At 40.0% G+C, this 12,265-nt stretch overlaps 1 protein-coding gene across 2 annotated transcripts in view; it reads left to right on the forward strand.

Moving 5' to 3' along the window:
- Positions 1-12,265, forward strand: part of deltaCOP (coatomer subunit delta) — a 198,456-nt gene that overhangs the window by 166,905 nt on the left and 19,286 nt on the right. For both annotated transcript variants that reach the window (XM_090381569.1, XM_090381568.1), the window contains exon 11: positions 7,453-7,564. In XM_090381569.1, coding sequence (XP_090237695.1) covers positions 7,453-7,564 — 112 coding nt within the window. The remainder of the gene's footprint in view (positions 1-7,452; positions 7,565-12,265) is intronic.

Consider the following 12,265-nt stretch of genomic DNA (forward strand, 5'->3'; position numbering starts at 1 on the left):
GAATGGTGGGAGGTGTTTTACCAAGATCATTAATACATGAGTTGGAAGAAAAATGGGATGCTAGCAGGTCAGCTTTATCCTTGGCTGAAGTGACAACAGGACCATCTGGTTTGGACAGAGGTGGGAGCAGAGATGGGCAAAACATGTGGCCAATAGCTTTGGCAAGAGACCAGAATACCCGGCTACCATTAGGGCAAGAAGCAAGTTTTCTACTCTCAGCCTGTTCAAACTCTAGTTTGGACAGATTAATAACTGCTTTACAATTGTTGCGAGCTTTGGTGTAGTTAGAAAATGAAACTGAAGAATTAGAAACAAGCCAATTACGATATGCAACATTCTTCTCTTGAACAGCCTTAGCACATTTATTGGGAAACCAAGGTTTAGATAAAGGATTCTTGCAGGATTCCATTCTTGCAAGGATAATTTCACTGACACGATCTGAGCAAACGTTGACATCAGAAGTTTTGAAACAGTAATCAGACCAAGGAAAAGAAGAAAAGAAGTCTCGCAGGTCATCCCATTTTGCATTCTTGTAATGCCAAACAATACGAGGTTGGGAATAGCCATGAGATAAGGGTTCCACTGGAGAAGAGACAACCACCAAGTTGTGATCTGAAGTGCCTAAAGGACCTCTCACTTCGACTGTGTACTTACAAGGGTTGTTTTTGAGAAATAGATCAAGCGTATTGGCTGTATGATTACGATTGTCCGGTATTCTTGTAGGTAAATGAACAATTTGTGCTAGGTCATTAGTAATTGCAAAAGCCACAGCATCTCGACCTGCTGGGTCGGTGTGACTAGAAAACGGAAGCCAGCTGGAGTTGTGAACATTAAAATCATCAAGGAAAATTACCTCACTGTTAGGAAAGTTGGAGAAAGTCAAGTTGCAAAGAGAAGTCAAAGAGCTCCAAGTGATTAGTGAACTCCAAGTGAATTGGGAGAACGGTAGGGACAACAGATGAATTTGACGCAATGAGGTTGAGAGATTTTAAGCCAGAGAAGATCAAAGACAGATTCCAAATTGCCAAGTCTCTGACGGAATATCAGAATGGACATATGACAAGTACCACCTCTGAGGCGAAAGGAATCATACAGTGAATAATTTGGGCATCTGAGATGAGCAGTGGTTGGATCAACTGATAACTGAGATTCTGTCAGAAAAAGTACATGGGGTTTGGCAGACCGCAAGTGGAAATGGGCATCGTTGAGATTAAAATTGAGACCACGTATATTTGTGAAATGAATTAATAAGTGCTTGGGAGGTTTAGATCTTTTCGCAGATAAGCTTGCTCTATTAGTTTGACAATTCATGGTGTATTCAATAGTAAGAAAAAGTGGGTGGGACATGCTACAGCATGTCCCACCCACTTTTAAAAGTAATGAAAGTATTGAAATTTTTGGATATGGCGTACATAGAGTACGAATATACCCAGTTCCTTGACATAACGTGGCCTCGACAATGCTCCCCGCATACACACTACTCGGACTCCCTCCAGTCACTAGCTGGTCCAGTGTACTAACTAGAGGCCTGCCTGCAAACACCATTTTAGAGCTGTACCCTTGAAATGTAAGGAATATTGCATCTCGCCACGACGTTTTAGATGGAAGAGATAGGGAAGGGCTGACCGGTACTTAGCTCTAGAGATGAAATGTGGGTTCCACCACTTCAAGCCTCCAATAAGCAAAGTGGTGGTATTTCACTGGTTGATGAGAGTCATCTACCACCTAGTACTGCCTGGGTAACATAGAGGAGCGGCATTCCTCCATGTGGTGTGGGCGCCACACCTCTACCCCTGCTTACGTTGGTTCACACCTGGGTGGTCACCCACCATGTACAAAGGGTACTAGGAAAGTTTTGCAATACAGCTTTGTTTATTTAATTTTTTTCAAAGTAATTTCCTCTACATTCAATACACCTCTCCATCCTCCGAAACCAATCTTTAAACCAGTTCTGCCAAGTTTCACTAGGGAGTAAAGCACACTCATTGTCCCAAGCCCGTAGAAGGTCCTCATCACTGGAAAACCGCCTCATTTTTAGCTTCATTTTCACATGCTGGAACAGTGCAAAGTCGCAGGGAGCAAGGTCTGGACTGTACGGAGGGTGCTCGAAGTTTCAGTGCTGTCGTGGTCAAATATTCGGTGCAGGCTTTGGCGCGGTTAGCTGGAGCATTATCGTGATGGGGGTACCAGGTGTCCATTCTTGACTTTGGCCGCAGGTTCTTCATAGATCCAATGACTTTAGGCAGGCATTGTTCAGTATACCACTTCGCTGTGACTGTCTTCTGCGTGTCCAAAACGACACGTTCCACAATTCCACTCGATTTGAAAAATACAGCTATCATTTTCTTCTTTACAGATCGGGATTTTCTGACAATTACGGGCGTGTCGTCATCATCAAAGACCCAAACTTTGTTTTGAGCCTTGGTCGGCAGATCGTAATAGTACAGCCAAGTCTCGTCACCTGTCATGATGTTGTTCACATACCGAGATTGTCCCTTATCAAACTTTTTTAACATCTCCTGGCACCAAGTCACACGTCGTGTCATCTGCTCTTCAGTCAGTTGATGCGGCACCCAGAGAGAGAACAAAGTTTCTTCACGTGCAAATGATCTTGCAGAATCGAACGAATTGCTGGTGCATTTAGGCCCAAAGTATCCTCTATCTGTTGGTAGGTCACTCGCCTGTTTTCGACAAGCATTTTCCTCACAGCAGTAACGTTTTCCTCCATAACTGACGTTCGTGGCCTTCCCGGCCTCTCAGAATCCTCCAGAGTGAAATTTCCCCTTTGGAATTCTCTATACCACCTGAATATCGTTGTACGATGTGGACAATCATCCAGAGCAACGTATCAACTCTGTGGTACTACACTGACAGTGGTAGAGAATGAAAGGGACTTGGGGGTGGTTGTGCAGGCAGATATGAAGTTCTCTGAGCAGTGCAGACGGGCTGCAAGAGTAGCCCATGGAGTATTGTCAATGATATACAGGAATTTTTCCAGCAGGGATAAGGAGGTGATTATTCCATTGTATAAGGCGATGGTCAGGCCACACCTAGAGTGGCCTGATATACTGTATACAGGTCTGGAGGCCTCATTTCAAGAAGGATGTAGAGCTGCTGGAACGAGTACAGAGAAGGGCAACAAGATTAGTGAATGGAACAAAGGGGTGCTCTTACGAAGAAAGGCTTAAGTTTTGCAAATTACAGTGTCTGGAGACTAGGCACCAGCGAAGTGATCTGATAGAGGTGTATAAAGCCTTGAATGGTTTAAGCATGCTCAATGCTGATGGGATTCTTCCTCTAGCTCAGAAAAATCACCTGAGAGGGCATAAATTCAAATTGAGGAAAGACAGATGTAGGATAGACGTGCGGAAATTTGCCTTTAGCCAGCGGGTGGTTGGTTGGTGGAACAGACTTCCATCCCTTCTGGTGGAGGTTGATAGCCTAAATAAGTTTAAGGCTCAGCTGGACAGGTATTTTGAACGAACAGAGGGGTGAAGTGGAAGTGGTTTTTTTTTTTTTTTTTTTTTTTGGCTGATGCTGCATAAGCTTGCTTTCTTGCATCAAATGCCTCTACTAATGCTAGTGCAAGAGTCATTTCTTCTAAGCACTGGTCTATGGTTAAACCACGCACGAAATTATACTGTAAAACTGTCCTTATCTCATTTCGTGACCACGATGCCATCGCAAGCACTTTACACTCTCACTACTAATGAATAACTGAGCCCATCGACTTGTGCGCGGCGACTACTATGCACGTATGAACATGTCTCAACATGCAGCAACAAGCAGCTTCCTGTGGTTCATTGTTGCGTCATATTGCAAAAGTTTCCTGGTACCCTTTGTACTTGTGCATGGAAGTTATTTTTTTTTTTTAGCATTTTTTAGCATTAGTAGAGGCATTTGATGCAAGAAAGCAAGCTTATGCAGCATCAGCCAAAAAAAAAAAAAAAAAAAACCACTTCCACTTCACCCCTCCGTTCGTTCAAAATACCTGTCCAGCTGAGCCTTAAACTTATTTAGGCTATCAACCTCCACCACAAGGGATGGAAGTCTGTTCCACCAACCAACCACCCGCTGGCTAAAGGCAAATTTCCGCACGTCTATCCTACATCTGTCTTTCCTCAATTTGAATTTATGCCCTCTCAGGTGATTATTCTGAGCTAGAGGAAGAATCCCATCAGCATTGAGCATGCTTAAACCATTCAAGGCTTTATACACCTCTATCAGATCACCTCGCTGGTGCCTAGTCTCCAGACACTGTAATTTGCAAAACTTAAGCCGTTCTTCGTAAGAGCACCCCTTTGTTCCATTCACTAATCTTGTTGCCCTTCTCTGTACTCGTTCCAGCAGCTCTACATCCTTCTTGAAATGAGGCCTCCAGACCTGTATACAGTACTCTAGGTGTGGCCTGACCATCGCCTTATACAATGGAATAATCACCTCCTTATCCCTGCTGGAAAAATTCTGTATATCATTGACAATACTCCATGAGTTACTCTTGCAGCCCGTCTGCACTGCTCAGAGAACTTCATATCTGCCTGCACAACCACCCCCAAGTCCCTTTCATTCTCTACCACTGTCAGTGTTGTACCACAGAGTTGATACGTTGCTCTGGGGTTGCTGTTTCCCATGTGTAGTACTTTACATTTGTCAATGTTAAACTTCATTTGCCACCTCTCAGCCCATCTGCTCAACCTTTCCAGATCCTGTTGCAGCAGCATAGTGTCAGTAGTGTCCTTGACAACCCTGCCAACCTTTGTATCTTCTGCAAACTTGGACATTAATCCCGATATACCATCATCAATATCATTTATAAATACAGAAAACAATAATGGACCCAACACTGAGCCCTGAGGGACTCCACTAATAACATCAGTCCACGATGAGCAGTGTCCATTGATTACCACTCTCTGTCTTCTCCCCCTCAACCACCCCTTTATCCATAGCAGTAATTTGCCTCCAATGTCACACTGCTCCAATTTGTGTAGCAGTCTTCCATGTGCAACAGTATCAAAAGCCTTTCTAAGATCCAAGTATATAATATCAAAGTTATTCCCTGCATCCAGTTCTTTTGTGACTGCATCATAGTATCCAATCAAGTTGGTCAGGCAAGACTTCCCCTTAACAAAACCATGCTGTGTCTGAGCTATAACTGAAGTCTTGTCTAAATGATCCTGCAGTGCTTCTTTAACCAGTGCCTCCATTAATTTTCCTGGAACAGAAGTTAAGCTCACAGGTCTATAATTACGTGTGTCAGCCTTTGATCCTCCTATGTGAATTGGGGTCACATTTGCACATTTCCAGTCTATGGGTACCTCCCCTGAGTCCAAGGAAGCTCTCATAATTATGGCTAAGGGTTTGCTTACTTCCTTTGCTGCCTCCTTTAATATAACTGGATAGATCCCATCCACCCCGGGTGCCTTTCTTGTGTTTATCTTCAACAGTTTCTCCTCCACTTTACTCCCAGTTATTTCAAGATTCTGTAACTTACTGCTAGAGTTGAATACACCTCTGGCATTCCCCTCGCTGAATAACTCCTCATGTGTGAATGTCGATGCAAAATATTCATTTCGTTTGTTAGCTACCTGAGCAGGATCATCAACAGTTGACCCATCAATATCAAGTGGACCAATCTGATTCATCCCCTTCCTTCTAGAGTTTACATAAGTAAAGAACTCTTTGCTGTTTTTCTTTGCATCCCTTGCCAAGGATTTCTCGTAATCTGCCTTCGCCTGCCTAACCTCCTTTGTAACTTGGTTGCATATCAACTTGTATCTATCATAGGCTTCTGTGTCATGTGTTAATTTGTAAGTATCCCATGCATTTTTCTTCTCTGCCATATGCCTCATTAGTTCATCTGACATCCATTTTTGGCCTAAACCTTGAACAATATTTCTTAGTTGGTATGTAAAGCCTAGTAGCTTCCAAGATAAGTTCTTTGAATGCTTCCCATTTTGAATTTGCTGTTGTTAACATCATCAGTTGGTCCCACTGTATAGAATTTAAATACTGTCTCAGTCCATCGTAGTCGCCTTTACGGAAGCAATAACCCTTCCCTTTACCCCTAATGGTAGTTACCTCTTTGAGTAAATCCCACTTCAGCACACTGTGATCACTGCCACCTAGTGGTTCATTTATCTGCAGATTCTTAATGCATGAAGAATCACTGCTGATAATCAAATCAAGAGTATTGCTCCCTCTAGTTGCCTCCCGAACATGCTGATGTAGAAAACAATCATCCAATAAATCCACAAAAGCCCTGCTAGTGTGTGAGTATCCAGCCCCCAAATTCCAGTCAATATCTGGGAAATTAAAATCTCCCATTATAAGACACTCTGATTTACTGGCCCATTCTATTTCCCTGTACAGTTCCTTATTATACTCATCAGAGTCATTAGGCCTATAGCACACTCCTACTCTCAATTTTGATCTCCCAATGTTTATGTCACACCAAACTGACTCCACACTGCACTGTCCAGCGATGTCGACTGGCTTCACTTCCTTGGTTTTTATGTGTTTCTTAACTAATAGCATAACACCTCCCCCTTCCTATCCTGTCTATCCTTTCTGTAGACGTTGTACTCCCCAAATTGCAGTTCCGCATCCCTTATATCTGTGTGACACCACGTCTCTGATATCCCAACAATATCTGCCTTCGATGTTTTGAGCAATACCTCAAATTCATCAAATTTATTTACTAAACTCCTAGCATTGGTGTACACGCAAGTATACCTGCACCTGTTTCTATTCTTAGCTACCCTAACACAACCCATGTGTTTATTTGTACCACAATGGCTCCCAGCAGTCTCTGAAATACCATGCATCTTGTTTTTCAGGCTTCTGCTCATTCTAATAGAAGCAGTGCAAGAATCTCTTTCACCTCTGCCAGTGGCTACTGTCAATCTATTGGTCTTTGTCTCCCCCAAGCTAGCAGTTTTCCGATCACAACTGGGTATAGCAGTTATACCCAGTTGTGATCCATTTAGGATATTATTCCTCTCAAAATGATTCTGTAATGCATTCAGCTCTGCACTTCATGCTCTTCCCTTTGCTATAATTGTTCATCTCATCCTTAATTATGTCTTTGTGTAATGTAAGCACTTCATTCTAAGGTTCAAAACCTATAAAGTGCAGAAAATAAATAAAATACCATCAATACTTGGGCTTACCCATCTATATCTTTAGTTTCATAGTTCAGTCAGAGAAAGACTTAGGTTATCTCTACAGTTATGAAATACTTTCACATCAAGAGAAGGTGGTCTTAAAGTCAAGTATTTATACATGCAAGGAAACCTTGGGGGTGGTGTTAATCAAGAATTATGTATATGTAATGATTTATCTATAAATAAATGAAATTTTTCTGATAACAATAATTTTATGCATTAATTAAGATGTTGATTTAGTTTTTTTGTTTATAAACTATTCTTTCTAATAAAAAACATTGTTTTCAAGTAAACTGTTGGCCATCAGAAAATGGAAGTGGTGGGTGTGATGTTAACATTGAATATGAACTTGAACAGGATAATCTGGAGCTGAATGATGTGCTGATATCCATTCCAGTGGCGTAAGTTGTTTACAGTTTTCTGGCAATTAATATGTTATGTATATATATATATATAATTATTCTTTTGTATTATGATGGTTCAGTTTGCATTTTATTTTTAATATTCTATTATAGTAGTTTTATTTAATTTCTTTATAGCTTTTTCTGTTGTCCCAGTAGCTGTTTTAGCAATGCATAGGAACAAACAGAGTACCTATTATTATTCTTTTGTATTATCATTCTATTGTGGTTTAATTCGTCTTTGTTCATCATTAATGTCATTGTTTTTCGCCATGATGGCTAATTAAACATTGTCCGTGCCGGTGTTTTTTACCTATAGATATTATAGTTAATACATTACTGGTCTTTAAGCTAGCCTATTCTCGGTTATCTTAATTACCCATGGCCTATACATTTAGGATTTTGCAACTTGTTGCGCATTACTAAAGAAATTTTCATAACACTTATTGATGAAAAACTGTAGCAATAGGCAAATTATCAATATTATTTTATAACTATATCTATAATTTATAGATTTTTATACATTTTTGTATTACATCACATGGACGTCAATCCCCTACTTCATCGGGGGCTTTGAGTGGATTGACGGCCCATTCGACGTAATGCATTTTTTACTTACCCGTTCCTGTTTTGTATCTATCACAGCCTTGCTATTAAATTAATTCTAAATTCCAAGGTTCTTTTTGAATTCTTTTTGGACTTATGTTTATCTTATTCTTCTTAATTGTTGTTAGTTAAATTATTATTATTTATTATGAATTAAATTAATTCTTTATAATCTCTACAGCAACTATGATAGAATACACAAAGCCCTACGGGTAAGTTTTTTTGTATTGCAATACTATTACTTACTTGATGTGTTCCAGTGGAAGTCGAAGAGTCGAAAAGGGAAAGTTTCCCGCCTTTAACTTGTTTTAAGGATGGCTATTTTTATGGCGCAGTCGCATTAACGTTTTACTGTGTGCCGATGGTGTATTGGCCGAAGTCCCCGATTTTCAGGCCAATGTCTATTGTGGATTTTGTTGTTGATTCGATGAATTTATTTATTTATTTATGTATTTACATTATTTTTAAATTTGTTTTTTGCCTTACCTCGGACAGTGCCGGTACCGCTTTTCCAAGGCGTAACAGCACTTATTTGTCCAGAGGCAAAGCCCTATACATATATACAGCCTCTTACTATGGGGGGGGGTCAATTTTGGCAATAGTTCGTAGTGCAGTCAGGCGACGAGCCTCGCCTGAGTGCAATAAACCTAGTAAATAAGGGGATACTCTTCTGAGTAATTACTATTTTATTTTTATTTTTAGCTGGTTTTTAATAAATGTATATGGGTCTACATTGGGGTGGTGTTTTCTAATATTTGCGTATATGGCAGTTTTTATGTGATATCTACTGTATTGTTTGGGAATTTTGTTTCTATCCAGTGTTTTGATGAGTTTTAGTATTGCTATTTTTCCGCTATTTATATTGTTGCATATTTTTAATAGTCTGTTTGTTTGATTTCTTATGGTATTACCATGTATATGCTTTGATATGTTACTTTCCCAGTGTGTGAGTTTTACTGTTTCGAAATTAAAATGGTCTCTTTTATCATGGTGATGTGTATATATTTTGTCTGGGTGGATGGCAATTTCGCTGTCTAAGTAGACAGCTTTTTGGTCGTTATCCGGATTTGTACATTCAATTTTTAGGTCTGCTGGGTAATTGTTCTTTGCTACATTTATAAAGCTGTCATGGTTGATCACGAGTACGTCATCTATATATCTGTAAAATTTTATATTGTCCGTAATGTTACTTTCATAATGGTGCAGGTAGAGGTTAGCCATGGCGCATGAACTGCTGGTTCCCATAGCTATCCCCTTGCTTTGTATATACATTTTGCCTCCCATTAGTATGTAGTTTCCTTTGACACTGATTTTTGTGAGGTCATTCCAGTATTGTTTGTTGCATTGTAGTACGTTGTGATATTTTTGGTAATATATCTGTAGTACTTCCATTCGGTTGTCGTGCGCTATGCTTGTAAAGAGGTTTTTGAAGTCGTATGTGTTTATACTTTTAATATTATTGTTTTGTTTTTTTAAATCGTCCAAATATTCTTTGTTGTTGTTGATAATTCTGGTGTTTTTAATTTCTTTGGTGATGTTTTTTAATTTGTCTTCCATGATCTTACTTGTATACTTGATATAGCTGTTTTTGCCTGAAGTAATGAATCTTTTTCCCGTAGGAATCTTGTGATATTTTGGAATCCAGTATATGTAGGGGTATTGCATCCTGTCTATTTTAATTTTAAGCTTTTTATGCATAGCCAATATTTTTTTGCTGATGCTGTTTGGATTGGCTTCTATGTACTATGCACCATTATGAAAGTAACATTGCGGACAATATAAAATTTTACAGATATATAGATGACGTACTCGTGATCAACCATGACAGCTTTATAAATGTAGCAAAGAACAATTACCCAGCAGACCTAAAAATTGAATGTACAAATCCGGATAACAACCAAAAAGCTGTCTACTTAGACAGCAAAATTGCCATCCACCCAGACAAAATATATACACATCACAATGACAAAAGAGACCATTTTAATTTCGAAACAGTAAAACTCACACACTGGGAAAGTAACATATCAAAGCATATACGTGGTAATACCATAAGAAATCAAACAAACAGACTATTAAAAATATGCAACAATATAAATAGCGGAAAAATAGCAATACTAAAACTCATCAAAACATTGGATAGAAACAAAATTCCCAAACAATACAGTAGATATCACATAAAAACTGCCATATACGCAAATATTAGAAAACACCACCCCAATGTAGCATTAGCATTAGTAGAGGCATACGATGCAAGAAAGCAAGCTTATTCAGCATCAGCCAAAAAAAAAAAAAAACCACTACTCCCATTTCACCCCTCCGTTCGTTCGAAATACCTGTCCAGCTGAGCCTTAAATTTATTTAGGCTATCAACTTCAACAACAAGCGATGGGAGTCTATTCCACAAACCAACTGCCCGCTGGCTAAAGGCAAATTTCCGCACATCTATCCGACATCCGTCCTTCCTCAATTTGAATTTATGCCCTCTCAGGTGATTATTCTGAGCAAGAGGAAGAATCCCATCGGCATTGAGCATGCTCAAGCCATTCAAAGCCTTATACACCTCTATCAGATCACCTCGCCGATGCCTAGTCTCCGGGCTCTGTAATTTGCAAAACTTAAGCCTTTCTTCGTAAGAGCAACCCTTTGTTCCATTCACTAATCTTGTTGCCCTTCTCTGTACTCGTTCGAGCAGCTCTACATCCTTCTTGAAATGAGGCCTCCAGACCTGTATACAGTACTCAAGGTGTGGCCTGACCAATGCCTTATACAAGGGAATAATCACATCCTTATCCCTGCTAGAAAAATTCCTGTATATCATTGACAAGACACCATGAGCTACTCTTGCAGCTCGTCTGCACTGCTCAGAGAACTTCATATCTGCCTGCACAATTACCCCCAGGTCCTTTTCATTCTCTACCACTGCCAGCGTAGTACCACAGAGTTGATACGTTGATCTGGGGTTACTGTTTCCCATATGTAGTACTTTACATTTGTCAATGTTAAACTTCATTTGCCACCTCTCAGCCCATCTGCTCAACCTTTCCAGATCCTGTTGCAGCAGTATAGTATCAGTAGTGTCCTTAACAACCCTGCCAACCTTGGTATCGTCTGCAAACTTGGACATTAAGCCTGATACACCATCATCAGTATCATTTATAAATACAGAAAACAACAATGGACCCAACACTGAACCCTGAAGAACTCCACTAATAACATTAGTCCACGTTGAGCAGTGTCCATTGATTACCACTCTCTGTCTTCTGCCACTCAACCATCCCTTTATCCATAGCAGCAATTTGCCTCCAATGCCACACTTCTCCAATTTGTGCAGCAGTCTTCCATGCGCAACAGTATCAAAAGCCTTCCTAAGATCCAAATATATAATATCAAAGTTATTCCCTGCATCCAGTTCTTTTGTGATTACATCATAGTATCCAATCAAATTGGTCAGACAAGACCTGCACTTAACAAAACCATGCTGTGTCTGAGCTATAACTGAAATCTTGTCCAGATGATCCTGCAGTGCTTCTTTAACCAGTGCCTCCATTAATTTTCCTGGAACAGAAGTTAAACTAACAGGTCTATAATTATTTGTGTCAGCCTTTGATCCTCCTTTGTGAATTGGGGTTACATTTGCACATCTCCAGTCCATGGGTACCTCCCCTGAGTCCAAAGAAGCTCTCATAATTATGGCTAAGGGTTTGCTTACTTCATTTGCTGCCTCCTTTAATATAACTGGATAGATCCCATCCACCCCTGGTTCCTTTTTTATGTTTATCCTCAGCAATTTCTCCTCCACTTTCCTCTCAGTTATTAGAAAATAATCTAGCTCACTGCCAATGTTAACTTCACCTACGACATTCCCCTTCCTGAATAACTCCTCATGTGTGAATGTAGATGCAAAATACTCGTTTAGATTGTTAGCCACCTGAGCAGGATCCTCAACTGTTGAACCATCAACATCCAGTGGACCAATCTGACTCATCCCTTTCCTTCTTGAGTTTAAATAGGTAAAGAACTCTTTTCTGTTTTTCTTTGCGTCCTTTGCCAAGGATTTCTCATAATCTGCCTAATCTCCTTTGTGACTTGGTTACA

This window comes from Mastigoproctus giganteus, chromosome 9 (assembly GCF_048544385.1).
Source record: "Mastigoproctus giganteus isolate SK-2022 chromosome 9, ASM4854438v1, whole genome shotgun sequence".
In the NCBI taxonomy this organism is placed as follows: Eukaryota; Metazoa; Arthropoda; class Arachnida; order Uropygi; family Thelyphonidae; genus Mastigoproctus; species Mastigoproctus giganteus.